Here is a 25,818-nt window from a genome sequence, read left to right as displayed (position 1 = left end):
CGGAGCGGAGCCCACAGACTGCGGGGGAAGAGGGGATGTGGCGGGCGGCGCTCCCGGCGAGCCGGGTTCGAGCCCCGAGCTCGGTTTCGCCCCCGCCGCGGCTCCCGACGCAGCTGGGCGGCGGCAGCCAGGTGCTGTCTGTCTGAGGCAGCGGGGGCGGATTCTTGTCAAAACCAAAGGACCGCGGTGCTGTGCTGGGCCGGGAGCGGCGCCGCCCGGCGCTGTGAGGGCTCCCGCTGCGGGGATGGTGAGGTGGCTGGTGCTCGGTCTGTCGGAGCACTGGGGCAGCGCGGGAGCTCTCGAGTGTAGCGTGCTGGGATTCACAGAATCACAGAATTGTTTGGGCTGGAAGGGACCTCTGGAGATCACCCAGTCCAACCCACCTTGCCAAGGCAAGTGACACAGGAACCATCCAGGTGGATTTGGGATATCTCCAGTGAGGGAGACTCCACACCCTCTCTGGGCAGCTGTTCCAGTGTTCTGCCATGTTCAACTTAAAGGAGTTCTTCCTCACGTTGAGGTGTTTGTCTTGTGCTTTAGTTTGTGCCCATTACTCCTTGTCCTGTCTCTGGGCACCACTTAGCAGTGGCACCATCCTCTGGACACCTCTTGGAGATATTTGTATGGATCGATGGGATCCTCTCTCAGCCTTCTCTTCTCTGGATTAACCAGGCCCAGCTCCCACAGCCTCTCCTTGTCGGAGATGCTTCAGACTCCTCATCACCTTTGTGAGCTCCGCTGGATCCTCTCCAGTCTTTCTTGTACTGTGGAGCCCAGAACAGATTTCACTAGCTGAAGCTACCTCTCGGGAAAGGCCTAAGGCAAGGAGGACTTTTAGAGCCAGCCGTGCTGCAGGAGTTGCCAGAGTCCTGCATCATTTATCGCTTTATTTAAAAGGCACCGCAGTTCCCCGGGGTCGAGCACTCAGCTCCTTCATTCCTCCGCTCCGCCAGGGGGCGCGCTGCCCCACCCTCAGCGCTGTCCCCGGCGGCGCGCGCATGCGCGGTGATTCAAACGCGATGGCGGCTGAGGCGGCACAGGGCTGAGGGGAAGCGATCCCCGCCCGGCCCCTCGCCCTCCCTCCGCTGCCTTGGCACCATGTCCTCGGAGGGCAGCGACACGGCGGCGGGCGGACAAGCGTCTAAAACTAAGCGGCAAGGTAGCGTGGGGCCGCGCTGGCTGAAGCGGGAGGCGGGGGGATCCGAGCTGAGGCGGGAAGCCCCGCGGTGGGCCCGGCTGAGCTTCCTTTGCCCCTCACAGGAGGAAGAATCGTGCAGTCTCGCTACCTGCAGTACGATAAGAAAGACACCAAGAAGGTGCCGGGACTGTCGAGCTCAGGCGTCGCTCAGCGAAAAGCTGGAAAGGTGTGAGGGGTGGCTTGGAGGTGTGGCAGCGAGAGCTGGGGGAAATCCTACTCTGCTGGGGTTATGAGGGACCTGTGGTGTGTTATTAGCTTGGGAGCTTGGGGCTGTACTCGGGTGACTTGCAAAGCACCAAGATACTCTGGCATTTAATTGTTTATTGTCAGAGTTGAAGGCAAGATATATTGCTGATTATGTTCTGTCTTAGCTGTTTCTTTATTGTCAGGATGCCTCATCAAGTGCCTCTTCATCGGATACTTCTCTGCCATCTTCTGGAACTAAACCGAAATCAGTTGAGAAATCAGTTGTTTCTCAAAAAAATGAAACTTCTGCTGGTAGGTTTTACCAGTGTTTAAAAGCTATTTTTTTTGTATTTCTAAGCTATGAAACTCTTAACTCCAAGATGTTGATACTTTACATTTCTTGCATCGCTGGTAGTTATTATTTGTATGTAAAGGAAATTAAGGAACTTGATGTGGCACTAAGAGAAATCAGGTCCTGGATCTGGAATTAAGTGATTGAGTTGTCTAAAACAAGTATCTTTCTTGCCTTCTGCAGAAGGTTTTAAGCTGCTCTTTTCTTACGCCCTCACCATTATTCTGCTTTTTTTTTTATTTAATCTTTCTGCTAAACCCAGCGTAAGTGGCTGAAAATCTCGGTCTCCAAAACTGTCCATTTTTTTTCTTTTGTTGTTATAACAATTCCTGTCTGGTATTGCTGGTTGTCTCCTTGGCTTGATGTTTGAGACAAATTGTTCCCTTTTTTTTCTGGGATTTGGGACCTCAGAGGGTCTCTCTTGAACTGCTGTTTATGGGGTTACAGAGTCTGATTTAATCATAGTAATTTTCTATCATGGCCACAATTCCAGCTGGTAACTTTCTTTGGAGGTTCAAGAAAAATAGGTGTCCAAGGTTGTTCATTAAAAAACAGGTGCTCATTAGGCATTCCTGGAAACAGTGTTTCTGATAAGCTCAAGAGTGGCCTCATCCAGGTAGAGCTCATCAAGGCCAACGCCTAACGAGCATTTCTCAGGTTGTAGTGGGGTGTGAGGGAAGGGATGTGACCAAATCAGCTTCTCTGGACCTCTACAACGTGGAATTGTGAACTTGTGCTGAACCTGTTCAAATTCTTGTAGTCTGATAACAGCTTCTTTTTGCAGGTGTTGACCATAGCTTATTAAATCAGAGTATTTTTGAGAAGGGTGACTTGCAGTCCACTTTATTAGATGAAGGGAAAATGAAGCTGCCAGACCTTGATATTTCTGCTATTAATGGTAAATTCCTGTTCATACTCAATTTCTGGTTTTATAATTTTTAATGTATGTGCTGAAACTTGGGGATAAGAAATTATTGTATTCTTGTATATTCACAAAAGGATTTTAAGAAGAGGTTCCAAGACCTTTGGGGTTTAAATTAGCCTCTTGATTTGTAGTATCTTTTGGGTACACTGTTTTTGTTTAAAGTCAGAAATTAAAGAATAAAGTAATCTTGAGTCTTTGTTCCTATAAACAGGTGGGTGTTAGACTGTCAGTTTTTCTGAAAAGTAGATCACATCTGTTTGTCACTTAAATTTAAAAGCTCTTGTGATCCACATCTGCTCATGAGTAAATCAGAGCCAGAAATAGAGTACAGATCTTCTTTACTGGTACACGCAATAATTTTGAAATTACCTCTGCCTTTAAAAAACCTGGTGGTCTATTGACCCACCCTGTAGACCTCGACAGAAGAGCATGCTAACTTTTTTGTTGTGCTACAGATAAAACTGACCCCAAGCAGAGCTCTCATTCAGAATCTGCTTCAGGAATTTCAGAGACAAAGAAAATAGCCAGAGCAACTGATAAGGTGAGTCTCACTGCTTTCATCAGTAAGGATATATATTTTGAAACATGTGAAATTAAGATTTTCTGTTTAATCTGAATTACAGCTAAGGTCCTGGGATGATCTAAAGCCTCCTTGCAGAAGTCTTTAGACTGCTGGCAATGTTTGGTGTGTTTGTCAGGTAGCTGGACACTGACCAGAGCTTTGCTTCCATTTCTTGTGGTAAAGAATCTGTTCAAATTAAGCATCTCCTCAGGTAGATTGTTCTTGCATTCCTGTGGAACAAGGAGGTTTATTTAATTAACAGGAGTGTTTAAAGCCACAAGCTTTACTCATTGAGCTGCTTGTTGTCAGTGATGATTCCAGGCATGAACTGGACTATTGGTAGTTTATTTGGTAATTAATTTGACCACTGAAAAAGCAATTGTTTAAATACCAAACTTGATGTAGAATATTCTTTTCTTTTCTGAAGGAAACTGACTCTCATGATCTGATGGCAGAGCTGGAATCCGAGACACTGCTTTTAACTTACCTAAGAATAAAGGTGAGCATTAGTCAAGTGTTTGGTAGTAGTCAAGTAGTTTCAGATAGAATTTGTTATTGAGGGATTGTTTAATTTCTTAAATGCTTCCTGACCTGTAAAAGTTAGGTTTTTGTGACTGTGTCAGTTTGTGGTTGTAAAGCCATAATACTTGCTATGAAAACTCTTAGAGCAAATTCAGTTCCAGTTTATTAAGCTGCTGCTGGTTGTTAGGAATTAGGGAGATGCAGAAGTTTTGGGAAAACTGCAAGTCTGTCTGGAGTTCAAAGTTGTAGCAGTGATTTTTTTCCTTCAGTGCTGTGTGTATTTTCCTTTACAAAAAGGAGCAGGGGGTGGGGGAAGTCTTAAGGGGTCTGTAACTCTGATGTTCTGTGCTTATTGTGTGAGGTCTCCTAGTCATTAATTGAAACTCTTTGGCCTGGTCTGAGGCTTGCATTTGTTTATTCAGAATATGTAAGTGCTTAGATGTAGCATTCCTTTAACTTTGAATATTCTGGGATATTATAGGCAGAGAAAAAAGTTGCCGAGATGGAGGAAAAAGCAGAAAAAAACTTGTTAATGTTGTGTGAAGAAAAGCAGAGACAACAGGAGAAGCTCTGGGAGCTGAAACGTGAAATTCTGCTCCAGGAGAGAGAGCAGAAACTCAATGAAAAATTAGACAAACAGGTAAGTTTGTCAATTTATGCTTCTCTGATAGTTAAACAAGCTCGGGTGTGAAGTAGTCCTTTATCCAGAGGAGATTCCTCTGCTTCTGTGGCCTGAAGAGGTACAATTTTATGCATCTTAAACAAAACAAACATCTACATCCTGTTGAGGCCTGTAATGTTCTGCAGTACCTGAGCAAGTGCCATTGTCACTGTTGTGTTGTCCGTCATGGATGGGCAGGAAGGAGAAGTTGGAGCTCTTGGGCAAGGGCAGAGATTGCAGTGGCTGCCAGGGCAGGGTCTGGGTGATGCACAGGAGATGAAACTGCCCAAAATCACGTGAACATCCTGCACTTAGGCAACTCCAGTTATGGTTAGAGCTGAGATGCCACCCTTTAATGAGAAGTGAACATCTTCTGGTTTTATTTGTCTTGGTTTTATGTGTTAGCCAGCAGTAGTCCTGGCCTGGTTGTAAGAAGACAGGTTTCTAATGAATAATGAGCATCTTCTTCTGTAGTGAGCCAGGTGTGTAATTAGAAAATGTGTGCTTTTGGAGAAGTTCTGGCTCACTGTGTGTCTCTTTCAGATAGAAGTACTGTCTCCCCTTGTTGCTGTCTGTGAACAGTTTAAAGAGCAATATAAAAGCTTTGCAGCCTCTCTGGATGCTGCAAGACATGAATTACCCATAAAGAACATTCACATAGAAGGAGATAAGCAAGCCTACCTTGGTATGAAAATTTAATTTCTCAAATTTGCTTTCAGAAATAGTGGGTTTATGCTAAAAAAACTTTTTACATTGTTATTGCTACATCTGTCTATGGCCTCTGGAGGAACTTTGTTTGCTCTTAGAGCTTGTGTGGACACTGGGCTGCAGCAATAGTCACATGTTGTGCTGTGTGTAATTTTTATCTCTGTTTAGCCACTTTACACAGTTTTGTATCTTGCAGCAGAGAAGAAATGAACTTTCTAAGTTAGCTCAGTCTTCATATGCACCTTTTTTAGCAGGTTTCTACATATTTTAACTGTATTCATGTCATTCCTTTCCCTTTGTTGTTCCTACTGTGTAAACAAGGTGTAGAAATACTGTAATCTCTTTTTGTTTCTGTGTTTGAGGGACAGTCACCTGGGTAGACTTGCTGATGTTTCTCCAGCAGAGCTGGAGCTTAAATTATACTGTGTTTTGTCTTGAACCAGAGCATGTTTAATAAATCAGTACATGCATTTTGTATTGAAGTCTGGACAAAAAGTTACATTTTGAAACTGCTGGTCTGCAAGAAACAAGATTCTTAAAGCATTTACAATAATCTTGCACTTAAAAACAAATGCAAAAAGCTATTGAATAACTTAAAATTCTTGCAAGAGATTAAAAAGGAGTAGGTCCTTTTTTTTTTTTTGTGTATGTTGAACAAAATGACTGGATAAATTTCATGGGTGGCTACATGCCAATAGCAATACATGGAACTGGCCAGGGAATTTTGGATGTCTCAAACTTGGTTTTTCTCTTACATTTGTCTCAAAAATCTTTGGCATACTCTAAAGGAGAACTTTTTAGCAATTCCGATAGCCTGTTGCTGGTGCTAGTCACAATAGTGAAAAATAATTTTGCTTTCATAGCTGCACAGTAGTTTTTTGTTTTCTAATTCACCTGTCTCTGGGTTCTTCCAGTTGTTAATTTCTTGTATTAACTGGTGCCACTGCATTTTTAATAATATGTTTAACATCTCTTCCAGATGAACTGGGAAAGCAGTTAATGATCACACAGGAGCTTCTGGCAGAAATTATGCCAAGCTGCTCAGAAGATGGTCCAAAAGCACTTAGTACAGTGAAAGAGCTTAAAGAAGTGTCTCAGCAACTGCATAAAGGGCTTCAAAGGTAATTACAACAATTGGGTGGAAAGACTTGTTGATTTCATATGCAGAGGAAAATTCAGAAGAAAAACCTTGCTAGAACCTTTCCAGAATGTAGACTGGGAGCATTAACTGAGAGTTTGGTAGCACCAAGTTTAATTCTCTTTGTAGCAGCCATCTCTGTTTCTGTTCCTGCCCCACCTACAGTCAAAGTAGGATGTTTGGGTTTGTTTGTGTTGATGTATTCCAACTGAACCGCTTCAGTGTGCCTCACACTTCAGCTGAGAATTTCAGTGAGCAAGAATAGACCAGGTAAGTGCAGATATGTAGGAGTGGAGAAGCCCAGGAGACAGAAAAGTGAACTCAAAACTGTCTTAAATAACAGCCCTGCAAATGTGTCATCCTTTAGGAGATACAAGGAGCACAGGGAAGGGTTTTCTCCTCAAGTGTTGTGATGATAAATACAAAGCATCACTGGGAGGATGAGGAAGAGATAAAGCATGACTAATGTCCTCTCTTCCTTCATTGCCCCAGAAGAGATTGTAGCTAAAATCTTTGAAGATTAATAGACCATTAAGCCACTCATCTCCCCTTCCTGCAAACTGCCCCATCTCTCCTCCAGATTCTTGCTTTTGGGAAGAAAATTCATGTTTCACATTTTTTTTCTTCTGGTGAGGCCGTAGTAGGAGAAAGATGCAAACGTCCAGGTGTGTAATCTTTGGGCTAAAGCAGAGTTATTGTCCTTCAGAGTCACTGATTCAGCTGCATGTGTTTCAGGAGCTTCACAGACGTGCAGAACCTGTCGTTTGAAGCCAGTAAAGAAGTTTCTCTGCATAACCAGTATGTGTGCGAAGAGAAATATGGAGTAGATGTTGTCAAACGCTGGTATTTCAACTAAGTTTTGTACTGTTTTACTACTGGGTAGGTACTAACACAATGTTAGCAGGCTTGTTATCCTTTTACATCTTGTATGGACACACAACTTGCCCAGTTTTTCAGTGAAGCCAGCAGCAGGAGTGCTCACTGATAGAGAAATTGGAGAGTTGTTCTCCTCCAGGCTTTCCCACAGGGAGACATCGCTGCTCTCTTTTAATGTGGATTGCTGTGACACATTTTCCATCACTTTCTGCCTTAACAGTACTGACAGGTAAATGATAAAAACTGCTGTTCCTGGCAAATCTGACTTCTTGTTAAGGTACAGCCTGAACATTGGTTGCTCACTGAACAACTTCTGCAGGAACTTTTAATTGTCCCATGTTTCTGGATGTGCTGAGAGGAAAAGTTGTGTGAGTACAAAGTACTCGCTTGGAAGGAGCCTTGTCACTTTTAACAAGTGAAAAGTTTTGGTAACTGGTTGCCTAATTGCCTTCTAAATAAATTATTGAAATCATAAATGCTATTATATAAACCTGACTATTCTTTAAGGACTTTATTATTTTGAATAATAAAGAGTATTTTCCACTGCTCTATCAACAGCCTTCATGTTTGAATATCTTAGCTGGTTTCCTACAGCAGCATTTGTTTCCGTCTGAGCTTACTTAGGGCTAATAATACACAGTCCAGTGATGGCCTTGTACACACTGAGTGGTCCCAGTGGTCAGCCATGAGCACCCAAAGAGCTGAGGCCAGAGGATTGGGAACGTGGAAAGAAACCACAAACCCAGTTACTGAGTGAGTGTGCTGTGCTATGAGCATACATGCCAGATCTGACGTGTTTCTTCAACATACTTTCCTTTTCATTCATGGAATTCATTTTGCTCTGGAAGACGTGCTGTAACCTGTATTCCACCTGTGGAACCTCTTTCTGGGATGGTTTTTCAAAAGCTTTGCTTTGTGTTTTGTTCGGTGTGGTACATTTCTACCTGAAGCTGTGTCTATAAGGCTTTTTGACCTATTCACACCTGGAATCTCCTTGCACTCCTTCAAGGGCTGTTGAGGCTTTCTCCCTGGCACTACTAAGGGTCTAACTAGATTCGTGTCTCCTTTTATTACAAAGGAGGAGTAAATTAGTTAACTGGATTAGTGGATGTGCCACACACAAAATGTTCAGACCCTGGTTGCATACCATGTCAGTGTCATTTGTTTAGCAGCAGCTTATCTGTGACTCAGTGTTATTTTAGCATGCTTAGCTGTTATGTCTTCTTCCTCACAGGTGATCTGCACCTGGTAGTTCACCTGTGTGGCTGCCAGTCAGAGCATCAATAGGTGTTGGATGCAGCCAGATCCAGCTCAGGGTCAGGAGCATGAGCTGCATCCATGAATTTGGCCACTGGATGGGGAACTTTGCCCAGCCAAGTCATACCTTGGCTGTAAGTGTGTGGGCTGGTTGGTTTTGGCAGATGGAGATGGGGATAGAAAGGCTCAAATGTGATGAAACTGGTTTTGCTGGGTTTGGATTATTGCTGGGCTCTGTGTCCTCACACCTTCAATCTCTTTATGATCACTGTGTCAATTCCGAGACTGAAAGTTGGGAAAGGTCATCTTAAATATGAGAGGGGAAGGATGAAATGGAAATCAATATTGTAGTGTCTTGATAATAATAGACATATCAGAATGTTTTTCCTAGGATTTCTTGATGGTACACCTTACCATCAATGAAATGGTGGTCTGAAAAAGTATTTTTCTTTTAAGAAATACTTTTAAATTAAACCCACCCTTTTCAATCACTTTTCAATCAAGTGATATTCCGCTCCTGGATGTGTATCATGCACCCAAACGTTACTTAAGCAACAGCCAGCAATTTAAATTTTCACTCTGAAAAGAAGTGGAATGCTGATAGTTCTCCCCCCGGGAGGTGCTTGCTGTGAGCACAATTAAAGGCTGTAAATCTTTCGGGGGCAGTAGTTCAGCACTGCTGCTGCAGGCGGCACTCGCTGCACTCGTTATCCTCCCACAAGGCACAGGGGAGTCCTGGGGCTGAAGCCAAACTGCTGCAACAGAACAATTCTGTGCCCGGGGATGTGCACTCATTGTTTCAGAAGAATCAGAGGCATTAATTTCAGCATTCTGGCCATTCTTTTCCTTAAATGAGCACTTGTGTAATTCTTTGCACAAATCGTACAACAAGTGTTGGCTAAAGCAGCCCAACCTCTCCAGGAAAGACCTTTAAATTAGTTTGAACTGAGACTATTCCTTCTTGATTTTCCTTAATATTCCTTCTAAGTGGTTCTGTGGGCTCTTTGCAGAAGTTTTTTAGGCTCCTCCACCTTGAAATAGCCACAGAATTGGCTGCTGTCATTTAAGACTGTACAAACAACAACAACAAAGAACTGCAGAATCACTGGAGCAGGAACTAAACAGATGTGACACCACTTATTTTGTATTTTCCACTTATTTTCTGACAATGTCACATGCTCTAAATCAGTTGGAATCCTAAACAAATTAAGGGCTCCTTTTATTCAGGTTATGTGTCTTTTTTTCTCAATAGAATTAATAATGTTCTCCCTGCTGTAACTTATATCAATGTAGATTTAGTTTTGTTTTGTCTGAACTTGTGCAACACTTACTTATTACTTATTTATTAATCTTTTAGACCAGAAGTTCTTCTTGACCAATTGTTAACATTCATGTATTTTAAGACCTCTTTTTGATGGGGAGAGAAGGGATTTTTTTTCTTCCTCTAAAAACTGAAAGAAATTGTGAAATAAACCAGGTAGGTGAGAGCCTGGGAAGGAGGGGGAGCCCAGAAATGGAAGTATTTATCCCCTGCAAAATTCTTAGTTGGCTAAAAAGACCTGGGCAAAGCTTTGAAGCTGGGTTTGCCCTGCAGCTTGGTCTGGCTGGTCCTGGTGTGTCTCGGGGAACTGTGACCACATTCCCCTCAGTGCCTCTGGTGGTGCCAGACTGACCACCAGCTCGGGAGAGCTGAGTCAAGGCATTTTTTGCTGTAATTCCGGGGTCAAGGTAAGGCAGGATCCCTCCTGCCCGGGGTGCACTGGGGTGGAGCTGCAGCCCAGGAAATCATCGAGGCTCATTTTTCCCCTCACCACACCCCAAACCCCCAACTCTTTGTTCAAGCTGCAAACGGAGCTGAGGCTGTGCTCATCAACAGCAAGCAAAGCAGCTCATGACCCCAGCAGATGTTTCTGCATTTTAGGCTAATGAGAACTTATTGGATTACTGCAGTCTTCCCTGCTTCGGAGTAAATACCACTTTGTTGGAGATCCGGAAATTCATACTGAATATGATAAACAAACTGCTGGCTGGGCTGGGATTGCCAGGACATGAAAAGAGTTCCAGAGCGGCAGAAGATCTAACAGCTCTGAAATGCACCACTGAGCCACACCAATTAAGAGCATTTCCAGTGATTATGTGAGCATTCCTGCTCAACTCACAGAAATTATTTTTGGTTGTTTCTTCCGCTGCATTGGTGTGTGGTCTGTAAAGCAAGCATGAGGTTTGCAGAAGGGGCTCAAATGCCTCTGACCAGTTTATTTTAAAATAATTCTGTGGTAATGTATATGCAAGACCCTACTGAGTTTCCTGCTGTTTCAAGATCTTAAATTTTCTGTTATGGTTCCTCTTCATATATAGCTAATTTTTTAATTTATGTAGGTAACATATGTTTGGAGATGGTCTGTAGGATATAAAAACTTAATTACTTGTTTTAATATCCCTTGCATATTTATGCATTTATCCATATGCACCTTGGGAGGTGGCTCTACTTTTCATTCAGACTGCACAAATTGTATTTCACCAGTCATGTTGGAGCTGAGATGAGAATTGGGAAGTTATTTCTGACTAAATGTCTCAATGGCAGCCCCTTCTGATAAGCACAGTGCTCTTCCTTCTAAATCATTCAAAATCCTTCATTTGAATGCTTTCCTAATACTATTTCAGTCACTTTGTCAGGAATTAAAATGTTACGTTACTGTGAAAGATCAGACTTACCTCTTCTATAGATTAATAATAACCATTTTTGACAGAAGTATTTAATAATTATGTTCTCAATATCATTATCCTGTTATATGCTACTTAGATCACAGTCTTAGTTAAAAAGTGCTCTTTAATTATCCTTTCCTTATAATTTCTTCTAGAGATATTTGTATTCCTGGGGAGCAGGATCAGTCTGGTTTCTGCCACTCTGTCTGGACTGGTGTGGTCTCTGTTAAACCATTTTCCTGTGTGCTGGTGAGGTGCAGCAGTGTGGCAAAGCCTGGGACACTTGTTCTGCAGTTCTTGGTTTCTGCATTTGCTATCTCTGTTTGGCTGTCACAGAAACATGAAGGGAGAACAAAACTGAGACTTGAAGAATAGGTGTGGCTTTTTTGCCATGAATGTAATGCTGTAAAAATTAACTAAGGCCTTGTTCCTGTCTGGTGTGTGCAATGACCGAGATGAATGTTTTTCCATTGGGAAAGGGGGAGAAATTATTCTGAAAATCGATGACTTTTTTATTTTTCACCCACCTTCTAAAATCTAATGTGCACAGAACTTAACACAAAACTAGATTCTTTAGTACAGTATCTTCTATATGCACAATTTACACATCTTAAAATCTTTAAATAGGTGAGTATTACTGTTTATACCTTTGGACTCATCATCTGTGGGACAATTTAGTAGCACCACTCGTGCTGAAGCAGTTAGCAAGGGCTAATTATTGATGGCATGGTCCTATTGATGGCATAGTTTCTTGTGAGTTGTCTTACCCATTTCAGTTTTACAGTTGAGGTGGGGGAAAAGCAAAGGGATTCCCAGCTGAGAGTAGCAGTACTTGGGAATTAGCATTATTTTTTGTTTGACAAGTCCCTGTCTGATCATTTTCACATTGCACACAGTTTATTTACAAGGTGGATGGGACGGGGGGAGGATTCCTTCTGCAGAGTAATGATGAGGCCATTTGAGTGATCAGGATGGAAATCAGATCAAGTCAGAACCAATCCAGATATATTCACACCTTGTTCTCTAAAACCTTGTCCCTCCCTCACCTTTCTGCCACCACCATGGCCAACACCAATCCCCCACATGCTCTCAAGTGCCTGAGATTCCTGAGACTTTATGAGGAGCAGAATTACGTTTTCTGTAAACGAAATAAAAATCCGAACTATGCACAGTGCAAGCGGGTGGGTGAATATGGCCCATAGATCTGACTGATGAATAGTTTTTATACATGAGCAGTTCTTACAGAACTTCCTTTTAACTCCTAACCATTACCAGATGTGGCTTGCAGGCGGCTGCTGGAATTCCAACACCTGTTGCATCACACTGAATGGGATTCATTTTGGCAAGCACAGAAAATTCCATTTCAGTAAGTAAATAGTTTGAAATTATATCTAAAGCCTTTTTTTTTTTTTCTTCAGACCAAGCTGATTCCAGCCTTATTTACAGGATTGCACATACCTTCATAATTGGAAGATGGTTTGCAGTCTTCAGGGGCTCTAATTGCCTGAGACTCCTTGTAGTCAGTAAATATCAAATGGAAAATCTTCAATTTAGAAGAAATCTCTCATTTAAGAGAGTTAGCAATTCAAAAGGGCTATAGTCCACATAAGGGTAATTTCTAGCTGTGCTTTTTGAAATGTAGAAATACACATTTGTGTCTTATTCTGAGGATGATGGAGCTCAATTTTAGAACTGCACTTTGCTGCATTCATCAATCCATTGCTGAATCATGTTGCTCCTTCAGAGTTCTTACCCAGAGCTTATTCAAAGATAAAATGTGGTTGACAGGATGGCTGTTTAGTGGCACTTTGTGATTTTTCTGGTTCCCCGTAGATCTCAAGCTTAACTCTGTAATGAACCATTTGTGGTTTGCTCTAGAAAGCTATGGGTTAAATGTAGAGGTAGTTAATGAATTTTTTTGAAAGCATGGTGCTGTTTCAGCCCGAACAGACCTGCTCTCTGCCATGCCATGGGAACAGCAGAGGTGCTTCATTTTCATTTTGCCTCTTTTAATCTTTAACCAAAGGATTCCAGCATCCCCTGAAGTGTCACCCTGAGGAGAGGCTGACATCAGTACGGCTGCTTTGCAGATGGGGAAACACTGAGGCAGACAGGGTTCTGTGTTTGTAGCTAAGAATATGAAGAAGCTGGAAAAGAATTTGGAGGTAACCAGATTTTATTCTTTGCCTGTTTCAGTTTGTCTCAAAAAAAAACCCAACAAAAAAACCAACAACAACCAAAGCAAAACAAAACAAAAAATAATCCTGAACAAAGAAAATCTAAAACATTCCTACTTTACTGTACTTCCTAATAAGTTCCTTTTCATAATGCCTAGCTCATAATTTCTTTGGGAAGTGATCCATGTGGTTCTAATCTTGTCTAATTTGTCAAAAAGTGCTCATTCTTTTTCTAGATTTGTTCTGCCTCTCCACAAAAATAAGACAATGCTGGTTTGGGATATATTTAAGTAGGAAACTGTAGCCACATGTAGTGATGTTACCCATTACTAAAGATAATCCGAATTTATCAAAAAGCTATTGAGTGAGTGATTTTAAGAGAAGACAATAAAATGAGTGTAAATTTCACACAAGATAAAAATTTAAGCACCACTTGTGTGTGTAAGCCAGGTGTATTGGGGGAAAAAATATTATTCAAACTACCTACACTGAGGGTTTTCATTTATTGCTGGGGCAAGAATTCCACTCTGAAGCACATCTGGGATCCTGGTCTGCCTGGGTTTTCTCCAGCAGGGATCAGAGAAATTATTCGTTGATATCTCTATGAGATGGCATTTTTTCTGTCACCTCGACCCTCTGCTCTTGCCTTGGGTTTGCTTTTCCCGGTTTGTGTGAGCTCTGATCTTAGGCTGCAGCTCTTGCCCAGGCTGGTGCAGGGAGAGCTCCCTCTCCTGTCCCACGGCCCGGGAAGCACGGGACAGAGAGATGGGGATGGAGAGATCAGGGCCTAGGGAGCGAGGAGGATGGAGAAGCATCAGTGGGTTTTGGGTTGGAAGGCAGTTCCTGGGCAGCGCTCCGTGAAGTCCCTGAGCGCAGAGGCTCGGTTGCCGGGACGGGACCATGCCGAGAGTGCCGTGCCCCGGTCCTGTTCCGTGGGACCTCGGCTTTCGCAGCTTTCCCATCTGCGGAGCTCGGGCAGTGCTCCCGGGGCTCTCTGGGCTCGGCAGTAGCGGCGCCGATGCCTCAGCAGCCCCGGGGAAGGCGAGCACGGCCGGGCGGGCGGAGGCGCGGAGCTCAGCGCACCTGGGCCGGGCGGGGCGGCGGGCGGGGCGCGGCTCCTCCCCGGTGCTGTCAGGAGCGGGCGGGGAGCCGCAGACAAAGAGCCGGGGCCGGAGCCGAGCGGGCACCGGGGCCAGGAGGGGGCGGCCCGGGGGCGGGGACGCGGCGGGGGCGGCGGCCAGAGTCACCGGGGAGCCGAGCCCGGGCGCGGGGCGGCGGAGCCTCGGGCTGCGCTCGCCGGGAACAAAAGGCTCCTGCTGCCCGCGCAGAGCGGTGGCCAGGGTTCCGCGGCACCATGGCCCGCTGCGAGCCCCGCCGCGCCTGCCGCCTGCTGCTGCTGCTCGCCCTCTGCAGCCTGAGCGCTGCCCAGCCCCGCCAGCGCCAGTAAGTACCGCGGACCCCGGGAGAGCATCCCCGGGCAGGGCGGCGGAGGGAGAACCGGCTCTGCTCGGCCGGGACGCCGCAGTAGCCGCAGCAGCCGCGGAACAAAGCCGCGGAGCGCCCGGAGGGGTCGCGGATGGAGCGCGGCTCGTCCTGGGCAGCAGGCACGCGTTTGTCGCCGCCGGTGAGAAAGTGCCGAGCGCGGGGAAAGGGGAGAAGAGAAGAAAAGCTCCCATGCGATACCTGCCTCCAGCTGCTCCGGAGAGCGGCTGCGAAGCTTTTATCTGCAAGCAATTATTTAAGGAATCTGGCTGCCGCGGTGCTGGGGGTGGTTGAAGGTAGCGTTGGGCGCTCCCGAGCAGCGTGTGAAGATTTTTTTTGTGGGGAAGATAAGCCCGGGAGAAACTGCGGGGAAAGTTCTTTGACTTTCAGAAACTGAATCCCACAGCTCTTTTCCAGTATGTTTAGGTTAATTTTGATTAAGGTTTGCTTTGTTCTTTATCCCTGGCTTATTATAGCCCATCAGCACCGTGAATAGCTGCATTAGCTGAGTGCCATGCAGAAGTTATTTTCACTTGCTTACTAGAAAATACTTCACATCCTGCCAAATTTTGGTGTAACCTGACAGAGCTGTTAGTTAAATGTACTTAAGGATCTGTCCAGTCCCTGTCAAGTTAACTCTTTGATCGCCAACTTAAATATTTAATTTTCAAATACCCCTTATTACGTGATTTAAGTGGTTGTATCAAGGGACTGATACTTCAGAAAAAGTTTCAGCGATTCAGAACAACGTGATTACATGTGCTTCACATATGGCACTGCAGTGCTGGGCTTATGACAGTTTAAATCTGATAATTTTATCCTGAGTGCAGCTGGTACTCTTTCTCCCTGGGGAACTAGATCAGCTATCTCTCTTACTAAGGATTTGCAGGCTCACTAGTAACTCTTTATTGTTATTTATTACCATTCTGATGAATTTGCAAACCTGGCAGCCATAAGGTTTTGAATCTGCAAGTACCCCGTGCAATTTAACTCGAATGCCACAGAGTTCTGAACTTCCTTTGGGGGTAATTGGATCTCCATGGCAATGAGGCCTGCTGAGAGAGAAACATGGGCTTGGAATTTGATAAAAGATTACTTGGGGGCTGTAAAACACCATCATTCTCATCCCAAAGTGATAATTAATCAAGAGCTAAAGCAACCTGACTCGTGGGACTGTAGAGAGGCATGATAGGCTGAGAAATTGGGCTTGAAGAGGCATTTGAGGAATTGCCTTGCGTTAAAAAAATCCTTTGGGGTAGGGGGAAAAAAAAACCCAGAAAGGTGTGTCATGAAGGGAATATAAATGTGTTGCTTCCAGCCCAATGCATCAGAGAGCTCAGAGCCTGCAATGCTTTTAGCTGACAAGTTCATGGCACTGTGCCATTCACAGAGGAGTGGTGCAGATTCCATTCAAAAACACTCGGATTGCAGCATCCATGGGAGGTCGTTTTGGGTGGCTTTAAAGCTTTGTGTGTGCCTTCTAAAATAATGCCTTTTGTAAACTTGCAGGATCTAATTGTTTGAGCAAAAATGTGGGAGTAGAACTGGGAATCTGAGCCCAGTTGTGTAGCTGCAGTTTCTGGGCTACTTCTGTAAAAACTAGAAGTTCAGGTGTGTCATGTGTGTTGAGTCTGACATGTAGAAAGCTCCAAAAATCAGCTCAGAGTCTCTTCTTTTACATGAACTGTGAAAATGGAGCTGTGAAAAATAATTGAGGCAAAAATATCTGAACTGTTTCAAAAGAAAGCATTTGCTACAAAACTCTACCAGAGGTTCAGCTACCTCACTAATCCTTCATAAACTTCAGCTCTTTTATGATTAGCTGGTTGTATGTTTAGTTTGTTACATATAACAGATAAATGAGTGTATTTATTATATATGTGCAATAAACTTGATATTACTGCTTTTATTTAAATCCTAAGGGTTTGTGAGCCATTTGTAAGCCTCTTTAGCCTCTGCTTGTTCATTTATACATATTAGATACAGGCTTAGACTGCCGGTGGCCACAAATATGACCACACAGGGGCAAATATATCACATATTTATCACAAAATAGTTTGTTCTTCTCTTTCTGCCACAAAAAAGTGGCTCCAAAGTGGCTCTTGTGGCTGTGTCTTGACTGACCACTTCCAATTGTCCTCCTCAGGGGTTATTTGATTGCAGCACCTTCTGTTTTCCGCTCCGGGGTGGAGGAAGCCATAAGTGTGACCATTTTCAACTCTGTCAAGGAGACAACAGTGCAGATCCAACTGGTGGTCAAAGGAGAGACTGTGTCACGGAGCCACGGAACAGTCCTGGGTGAGCTCCTGGGTTTCTGAACTTGAGAACTGATTTATGAGTTGAGCTGCTGTGGGAGCACATTGAAATCTCCTGAAGAATTGCTTTAGGTGATGGTGGAACTGGAACCAAACTAATGTTGAATTGGCACCTTCTCAGCTGATTGTGCTAATGGGGTTTTGATGTGTGTGATTTCAGACATGGAAGGCTGATCCTTTTGGAGCACCAAGACATACGGAGACCCTGTATAACTCATACCCTAGAGTTTTATAGTGAATATGCTTCCTTTTAATGCCTGAATGTCCAACAGTGGGGGGCTATATAAGGAATAAGATAAGTTTACTTTAAAGAAAAATATTAAATCATCAGCAGCATAGATTTCTTCTCTCCAAAACAAGTGCTGGGTTTGCACTCTCCCCATCTTCAGCACTGAGTATTGCTGAGAGAAGTGATAATGTTTGTGCAGTTGGGTAAGTCTTTAAAATCCAAGTCAGATACCTCTGCCTTGTGAGTAGACATGTTTTGATTATGTCCAGCTTAACACTGAGTGAATTTACACTGCTGCAAGTGAAGTCCTTAGCCCTGTTGTACCACTGTCAGTAGTGGTGGAAGCTGCAGTGCAGACAGGGCAATCAGGCTCTGTTACCATCATGTTTTAACCCTTCTCTGTGCTAAAATGGGGGTTTTTATAAAATCCACTCCCTTTCTTGGAACAGACTGCCTTTGGTTGTGTTGTCCCCTTGTTGTGTTTGAGACTGGCTGACAATTGCAAAGCAATTCAAAGGGAGTGATGCTCACACATGTGGGCACCACATGCTCAAGAGAACTTCTAGGTATGGCTGTGTCCAGCAACCAAAACACATCCTATGAGTGTTTGTTTTGAGAAGTATTTAAGTCCCAAAAGAGGCCAGGTGCTTTTTACAGCAAAACCCTTCTGTAAGCTATGCTGAAACCTCAGGCTTGGTGGTGCTCCCCAGTCACAGAGCACTTTGCAGTTTACCTTGGGCAAAAATTGGAAATAAATGTGGTCAGGTTTATTTTGGAGAACTCTACTGGGTCTGACTTGTTTTACACAGAGCAGGAAAATTGCTTCAGGTGAAATCATACCAAAGGGATACTGCAGGGAGCAGCTCTGTGCTGTGGGGTCTCCTTTCACTCAACTGCAAATACCTAAAGTCTTAGTGCCTTATCTTGAGAATAACTCTCTCTGTTTCTCTCTCATATTTTAGATAAAGGAACGATTAAACTGAAGGTGAGTGTCGATTTTTTTGGTGAAAGCATCAGGGACTTTCCCTCAGCCACATCAGGGATGCTCTCTGAGCAGCTGTGGCACAAATAAATGTCACATGTGGGGCACACACTGAGGAAGAAACAACCTTCACCAGAGGAAAACAACACAGCTTAATCCATCACAGCTCACCTGCTAGGCCCTTACACCACTAAAGAAAATCAGTGGCTCAACATAAAATTCCGTGTTGGGGTGATTTGATAAGAATAGCAGCACAGAACTCTGTGAGTGAAGTTGGGGTTGTGACTTCAAATGGAGGCAAAATAGAGCTTCATTGAAGAGCAAGACCTTAAAAGTGTTGGCTTTCTTAACCTAGGACTTACTTTGGGTTTGTCATCTTTGGGATGTGAAGGGAGGGGAGGTGGAACAAAATACTCAATTGCAATCTGGTTCTGGAATTGTATGATCAGATTTTTTACTCTGTCATTTTTAATTGGATGTAACTTTAAAATTCTTATTTCTCTGAGCAACTGTTTGAAAATGTCCAAGTGTGCACTTTTCATTTTTGGGCCTTTTTTGTGTTGGGTATTAGGGATTTTCCCTCTGTTGGCAGAGCTGTGGGATGATTTCCCCATGTCACACACCTTCTGTACTGGAAGTTTCTCATGTAGATCATAGATCAACCATTACTTCGCTTGAGTGATAAAGGGCAGCAGAGAATTTCCTGTCATGTTTTCAGCATGGTTTTACCTCCTCTGAAGTTTACATATTGTAGAAGATCTAGTTATGTTCTTAATTTTCTTTTTATTACTAACACATAATTACACCCAAACGCAGCAGGTGGTTCTTCTCACTCACCTCAGTGTCAGTTATATCCCCCAAAAGCTCCAAGGTGTTTCCGTGTCTTCCTCACCTGCAGGTGCCTTCAGGGCTTCGAGGACAAGCACATCTGAAGGTCTGGGGCAACAGGCACCTGGCAGAGGAAGGTTACATTTTCCACAACTACACCACAGTCACCATCGACAGCAAAGGCTCCTCGGTGTTCATCCAGACTGACAAACCTGTCTACAAACCCAAGCAGAAAGGTAAAGTGGACAACTGGACAATTTGCCAGGCTACTTTCAAGGGGAGCTCTAAGATGAGCACTTCTGTTCAGTCTCAGCTGTGGTGTTTAATAAATTTCCTCTGTTCCTTTTTTTAGTGTTGATAAACCTCTTTATGGTGACTTCTGACCTGAGACCCGTCAATGACAGGGTAAAAAAACTGCTTTCTTTCACACTGTAGAATATGAGGGAATACTTGGTAGTCTGTATTTTATTCTAATGTACATTTATGCAGAAACAGAATTGGATTTTTAACCTATTTAGGCATAGCTTGTGGTAGCTTGTTTGCAATTTAGCTTTTTTCACTTGGTCATATTCCTCTTGGAGGAGAATACAAACTTTTGGAGTGCTGGCAAATAAGAGGCAGCTTTGCTAGAGCAGAGACCAGAACCTTTCAGAGACTTTCACCTTATTTAAGTAGTGCAGAGATACGCAAATTATTACTTTCCCAGTTAGATGTGTAAATTAAATGTGTGTTTCTCAGGCTACTCTTAGCAAAGAGGAGATGTTTAAACTCTGTCACTTTGGGTCTCACACCTTGCTTATGTTGACTCAACAGTTTGTCACAAAAAGCAGAAAAGTGGCTTTGTTTCATAAAGCCTTTTCTTTTTCTTTCAGATTGAAGCTTATGTGGTGGTGAGTATCTGAGTGCCCATCTAGCCTGTCCTGGAGAGGTTTGTGTTGCCTTTAAAGGAACAAGACTGTGCTTTTCCAGTCTATCATGGCCATTCCCAACCCTAACCTGTGCAGTCATCTCTATCCCTGTGTCTTTAACTGATCTCTGTGCCTTTTGTTGCTGTCACCACCAAATATCCTTGTTTTCTACTTCACTTTCAGAAATCCATTCCCATTTTTCAGCCTGAGAAAGACTGGCTAAATTCACTGGGATTTATCACTGTGGCAGTCCCACTCCCTCTCCCTTCTTTTTCATGCAGCTCCACTCCTGTCCATCTGCTGGGCTGGTAGGGCAGAGCCACCCTCACCTCTGCACCCAAACGTTGTGATTGTGGACTCTGGAAATTCATGACAAGGGAAGGGTGCTCCTGTCTTCTTCTTTATGAGGAGAGTGAGAGCTTCCTTCTGCGTTTAGTCCTATTTTTTCATTTTGTCTTTTATTTTTTTTTTAACCACATATTTTGCTGTCAGAAAGCAGAATAATTCACTCTCTTTTGCCTTCAGCACAGATTTAATGCTGATAAAACCATCAAGATTCATTTCATCTGATTTTGTCATCTAAAAATTGTCTTGCTGGTGGTGCAGCTCCCTTTAGGAATAGAGAAAAAGGGTTTTCAGAGTTCATCCCATCCTAGACAGGTGTCTTAAGACAGGGGAAAGATCTGCTGCTTGACAGCATTTACTTGTGTGCTTTGGTTACAGCAAAAGTCTTAAATAATTCCAGAAAGCAAATACCCCTGGTAAAGTATTTTCAGGACTTTTGACAGGTATTAGTTATATTTGAGCTCTTAGTGAAGTGTGTATACTACAAAACAAAGTTCTTTGTTGAGCACTGAGTTAAATGTAATAGTGATCCTCATTTTCATGGTGATGTTTCTCATCTCTAAACCACCCTGCAGGATCCTCGGGGGTCTCGGATGATAGAATGGAATAATTTGAAGCCATTTTGTTGTGGTAAGTTCCAGATTGATTATTTTCTTCCTCTGTGTACTGTGATTTGCCTTTACTTCTGCTTCTACTGAGCTGTGTTCAGTAAGGCTTGGCAAGCGCTGAAGAGTGGCAGAGAGTTCCCAGTGTGTTGTTTCCTTTTTCAGGCATTGTCAATATGACTTTTCCTCTGTCTGACCAGCCAGTGTTTGGGGAATGGCTCATCTTTGCTGAGATGCAGGGCCACACTTACAACAAATCCTTTGAAGTGCAGAAATACGGTGAGTCCTCTGTGCATTTGGAAGAACAGAACACTGTGAAAGGCTTTCTCTTGAGATGAAACACCTGAAATAATGCATTTAAAATGCCATGGGGAAAAATTTTTAGAGCCATGTACTTCAGGGATACAGACACTGCTAACTGGGGGTTTTGCTAAGGTCAACCTTGCCGAAGTTTGCTGTTGTGGTTGATTGATCCTCTGCTGGGTGTTGGTATTACTCTCATTGACCACAACCAGGGTCCTGTCAGAGCTGTGGGGGCTTTTTGAATAATCTGGGCAGTAATATCTCCTTGAAAAGATTCTGCTGTGTTTTTTTCATTGTAGTATTGCCCAAGTTTGAGTTGCTGATTGACCCTCCTCGCTACATCCGTGACCTTTCCCTGTGTGAGAAAGGGACTGTCCATGCCAGGTAGGAACATGTTCCAAACTGAGTTTCTTTGATGTGGATTATAATGCAGTCACTGGAGCTTGGATCTCACCTGCTGCAGGCTTTTCAGATTATTTCTAATCATTGTGAGAAACTTTCTTATGTAAGAGCCTTCAAAAACATGGTAAAAATAACAATCTGGAAAACTCCCTGTGATACTGTTTTCTAGATGTGCAGGTAATGTGGTAATTGTCTTTACACAACCAGAAAAATAGAAACCTGCCTGAAGTTATTAATCATCTCCTTTGCATTTCAGATACACATTTGGGAAGCCAGTGACAGGGAAGTTAATTGTCAATATGACTATAAATGGTGTGGGGTACTACAGACATGAAGTTGGACACCCTGTCCTCAAGACCACCCAGGTGAGGGAGACCAGTGACTCACCTGTGATAAAATACCTGATCTGTGTTCTTTAACATTAATCCCACAGCTCTGTTTTGTCACTGATGGAAGATCGGGAAATAAAGGAGTAAATGCAATAACTGGGGCCAGCATAATGAAAATATTGGTTATTTTTACATGGCATGTTTATGATTTTAGATATTAGGGACAGGTTCTTTTCACAGAGCCTGGCTGGGCACTGTCCAGGCTCTCCAGGGAATGGTCCCTGCCCCAAGGTTGCCAGAGTTCCAGGAGTGTTTGGACAATGCTGCCAGAAATGCACAGCATGGGGCTGTTGGGGTGTCTGTGCAGGGCCAGGAGTTGGACCAATAATCCCTGTGGGTCCTTCCAGCTCAGGATATTCTGGGATTTGGTGGGATGAGAATTCATTGGCATAGCATTAATCTGTTTTTTAGAGCAGATGGGGCTGAGGAGAGCAGGAGAGTGAGGGATTGTAACAGAGTTAGTCCAGAGAAAGTGATCATTCCATCTCTCTGTCATCCCGTCCTTCCATCCTTCCTTTTCTTCCCAATCAATTCTCTCCAATCCTAATCCTTTCAAAACCCTCCTGCAAACTCCTCTCCAGTGCCTGTACTTTAGATTTGCCTTCTAGACCCTGCTGAGGGTGTGAAATGCCAATTCCCTTTCTCTTCCCATGCCCAGATTGATGGCTCTGCCGTGTTCGATGTGTGTGTCAAAGACATGATGCCAGCAGATGTCCCAGAGCACTTCCGAGGCACAGTCAACATCTGGGCCACTGTGATCAGCTCTGATGGCAGCAAGCAGGTGACCTTTGATGACTCCACACCTGTCCAGAAGCAGCTGATTGATATCAAGTACTCCAAGGACACCAGGAAACAGTTCAAGCCTGGGCTGCCTTACAAGGGGAAGGTGAGATTAAAAGCAGAGCCATGACCATGGGGCTGGTTTAAGGTTGAACTGACTTGATCCCAGCATGTTCCACCATGTCCTGGTGGGTTTTATCCCACCTGAAGCTGCTGATCATTTAAAGCCCATTGTTCTGTAAATGCCCCACTGTGTAGGTAGAAGTCACTTACCCTGATGGAAGCCCAGCTGACAGAATCACCATCCGAATTAAAGCTGAGCTCACCCCAAAGGACAACGTTTACACAAGTGAGCTGGTCTCAAGGAATGGCCTGGTGGAGTTTGAAATCCCCTCCATCCCCACAGCTGCCCAATATGTCTGGCTAGAGGTGGGTAAAAGCTCTTTATAGGATTAGCAGGCTTTAATGTAACTAATCTTGTCAAACCTGCACTTTATAAATTGGTGCTACAAACAGGAAATCAGTGCCTTTTAGCTTCAGCTTCTGGATTTTGACTCAGCAAACACTTATTTCTTTCTGCCAAGGGAACTGATATCGATAACCACCATGAAAAGATGCTTCTCCATATTAATAGTAAGGGTCCAATATTTGGGAAGTAAAGGCGACAAGAGATGAAAGATGGAAGGAATAAAATGGGAGAAAGGAATAGAGATTAAGAGAAGAAAATGGGCTTTCTGTGCATAAAATTCAGATGCAACTTTTTTTTTTAAAGACCAAAGTGACAGCCATTGATGGGAAACCCTCTGGGGATCAATATCTGCCCAACTACTTGTCCATCAGCAGCTGGTACTCACCCAGCAAGTGTCACATCCAGCTCCAGGCACCAGATAAACCTTTCCAGGTATGTTTGTTTCCCATTCCACCATGGCAACAGCTGCATTGCTTGGCTTAAAGTACTTTGTTCTAATTAAATATTTCAGGACATTCCTGATTCTGGGATCCTGAGAATTTACTGTTCCCACAATAACAAAGGGTGAAGGAGCTGTACTTCAGCCACCAAATAATTGTTAAATGTGGGCTACACTCAGTGCTAAGCAAAACACTCCTGATGCTCTGTGCAGCACCTCATTTCCAATCCTTTCTGTTCAGACAGAGGGTGGCTGTAGGCATGAAAAACATTTCAGTTTTTCACATTTGAATGTGTGTTCTGTGCCCCTCCAGTAACACTCAGATGTGGATTGTTTGCTGAAAATGATTGGAAGTGGCTGAATTGCTAAAGATCAAAATTAAGGCTATGTAGTCTCACGGGAACTTCCAGTTTAAATCTCAGCTGGATCTGTTTGATCTTCCAGTTATTGAACTATGAACGTTATTGCCTTTTCTTCTTTGGTAGTTTTTGTAGGAGCCTCTCGAAAAATGTAATCCTGCCCTATAAAAGTTGCTGTGATTTCTCTCCTAAAGGAAAGATCTAATACAACCATGATTCCTGTTGCACAATGTTTTCTCAGAGTTGTTCAGGGTTTCTTCTTGCCCAACAAGATGTTCTGAGGGTCTGCATATTGCTCTGTGAAAAAAAAAAGTGGGTTTTGGCAATAAACACACTAAGATTTCTGTTACCAGCAGGTCCGTCAGGTTGGTTTCAGACTCTTTGTATCCAAGTAAGAGCATTTTTTTTTTTTAATCATTGCATTTCATGGAAGTTTAATGGCTAATTAATCTTTTACAAGTTTCCTGAGGTATGGAAAGGGGATTATACACTGCTAATCTGAACACATTGTTCTTATTATAACCTGATTAGAACTAATTCTTCTGTGGGAAAGCTCAGGGCTGGATGACCAGCTGATGTGGGAACTGTTTCCATGCATTGCCAGCTCTTACTGGGTGTTCCAATTAGCTACATTCATTTTTTAATGAATTGTTTCATCGTTTGCACTGGGGAATTCTTAATACTTCAAATATTTAATGTCACGAGGCACCTCTTGGACTCTGTGGCATTCTCGCTGTATTTAACCATTAGGAGCTCCTTGGGTGTAAGTTGTGCCCTTTTGGTTTGTGCCATGTGTCCATTCTGGAGGGAGAACACTTGGTGCTGAAAAAAAGAGATTTTTCTAAAGATTTCTTTGGGATTTTCTATCCAGCCTGAGCAGTTTTATTTGGGAATTGCTCTGCTTTGAATGGGTGGGTTAGGAGTGGAAGGTGCTGAAGAAATCCCATGAACACCAGAGTGAGCTGCTTCTCAGATCCCAAAAGGATGGAGTTTGTGTTCCTAGGAACATCTGCTGCTCCACAGAGGAATTATTACTCAGCCAAACATTGCCAGTGCTAATCCCATGACTGAGCACTGATTCTGTCCTGGTGGGATTACTGGGATTTGGGGGATTTTATCTTTGGGGTGTTCAGTACTTGGTGAGCCCCTCTGGCTGCAGGGCTTCAGTGCCTAGGTGTTCTGCTCTGGAGGTTATTGCAGGCATCAGATGAGTTTTCCAAGGCAAAAAATAACCTTTCTTCTCATTTTTTTTGTGTGTTTGACACCTACCTGAGTGCCAGACTTACAAACTGTTATCAAGACTTTGTGTGATTTAAAAGCATTTTCCCTCAGATCTATTCCCAGCCATTTCATGCTACAATGGTTATGTTTGAATTGGTAATTGCCACATGAAAGTAATCACTGTGTATAATCAGAATTAAACTGCAAAGACTATCAGACACACATCTCTTCCCACCCCCAAACCCACCTCTTTCCTTTTTAGGGCTGGGCTGCCGAAGGGGTGTCTAAAATCCAACCAATTCTGACAGCTGCTCCGTGCCAAAAGGCTTAACTTTCAGGATTCCAGAGATTCCTTTATTGTTTCATTAATGCACACAACCCCCAGCTCATTCTCCTGTAGATTTGCAGGGAGTGGAGAGCTGAACACAAACCCCTTTTGATTGTGGAGAAAGTCCCTGAGAACAGTGCTAATATAATAATACACTTTTCAATGC

The 25,818-nt window shown here is 43.5% G+C and overlaps 2 protein-coding genes across 6 annotated transcripts in view; both read left to right on the top strand.

Moving 5' to 3' along the window:
- The first annotated feature begins 63 nt into the window (after positions 1-63).
- On the top strand, positions 64-7,679 carry HAUS8 (HAUS augmin like complex subunit 8). Of its 2 annotated transcripts, none has more exons than XM_085040687.1 (10): positions 64-1,159; positions 1,261-1,364; positions 1,570-1,696; positions 2,521-2,634; positions 3,117-3,202; positions 3,651-3,722; positions 4,227-4,385; positions 4,950-5,091; positions 6,094-6,235; positions 6,988-7,679. In XM_085040687.1, the coding sequence occupies exons 1-10, from the start codon at positions 1,099-1,101 to the stop codon at positions 7,106-7,108; spliced, it is 1,128 nt and encodes a 375-aa protein (XP_084896813.1). In that variant the 5' UTR covers positions 64-1,098; the 3' UTR covers positions 7,109-7,679. The 2 variants fall into 2 exon arrangements, with proteins under 2 accessions (XP_084896813.1, XP_084896814.1); XM_085040688.1 differs by having other exon boundaries at positions 75-1,159; positions 1,588-1,696.
- Positions 7,680-14,497: 6,818 nt separating this feature from the next.
- CPAMD8 (C3 and PZP like alpha-2-macroglobulin domain containing 8) overlaps positions 14,498-25,818 on the top strand; it is a 56,000-nt gene continuing 44,679 nt past the window's right edge. For all 4 annotated transcript variants that reach the window (XM_085040141.1, XM_085040139.1, XM_085040140.1 and 1 more), the window contains exons 1-13: positions 14,498-14,711; positions 16,897-17,048; positions 18,257-18,279; positions 19,175-19,340; positions 19,457-19,509; positions 19,977-19,994; positions 20,933-20,987; positions 21,128-21,241; positions 21,565-21,649; positions 21,924-22,032; positions 22,715-22,942; positions 23,095-23,265; positions 23,609-23,737. In XM_085040141.1, the coding sequence (XP_084896267.1) occupies positions 14,623-14,711; positions 16,897-17,048; positions 18,257-18,279; positions 19,175-19,340; positions 19,457-19,509; positions 19,977-19,994; positions 20,933-20,987; positions 21,128-21,241; positions 21,565-21,649; positions 21,924-22,032; positions 22,715-22,942; positions 23,095-23,265; positions 23,609-23,737 (1,392 nt within the window). In that variant the 5' untranslated portion in view covers positions 14,498-14,622. The remainder of the gene's footprint in view (positions 14,712-16,896; positions 17,049-18,256; positions 18,280-19,174; positions 19,341-19,456; positions 19,510-19,976; positions 19,995-20,932; positions 20,988-21,127; positions 21,242-21,564; positions 21,650-21,923; positions 22,033-22,714; positions 22,943-23,094; positions 23,266-23,608; positions 23,738-25,818) is intronic.

This window comes from Lichenostomus cassidix, chromosome 28 (genome assembly GCF_008360975.1).
Source record: "Lichenostomus cassidix isolate B80296 chromosome 28, HeHo_3.0, whole genome shotgun sequence".
NCBI classification, from domain to species: Eukaryota; Metazoa; Chordata; class Aves; order Passeriformes; family Meliphagidae; genus Lichenostomus; species Lichenostomus cassidix.
The sequence above is the reverse complement of the archived record's forward strand: the minus strand, read 5'-3'. Positions and strand labels throughout refer to the sequence as shown.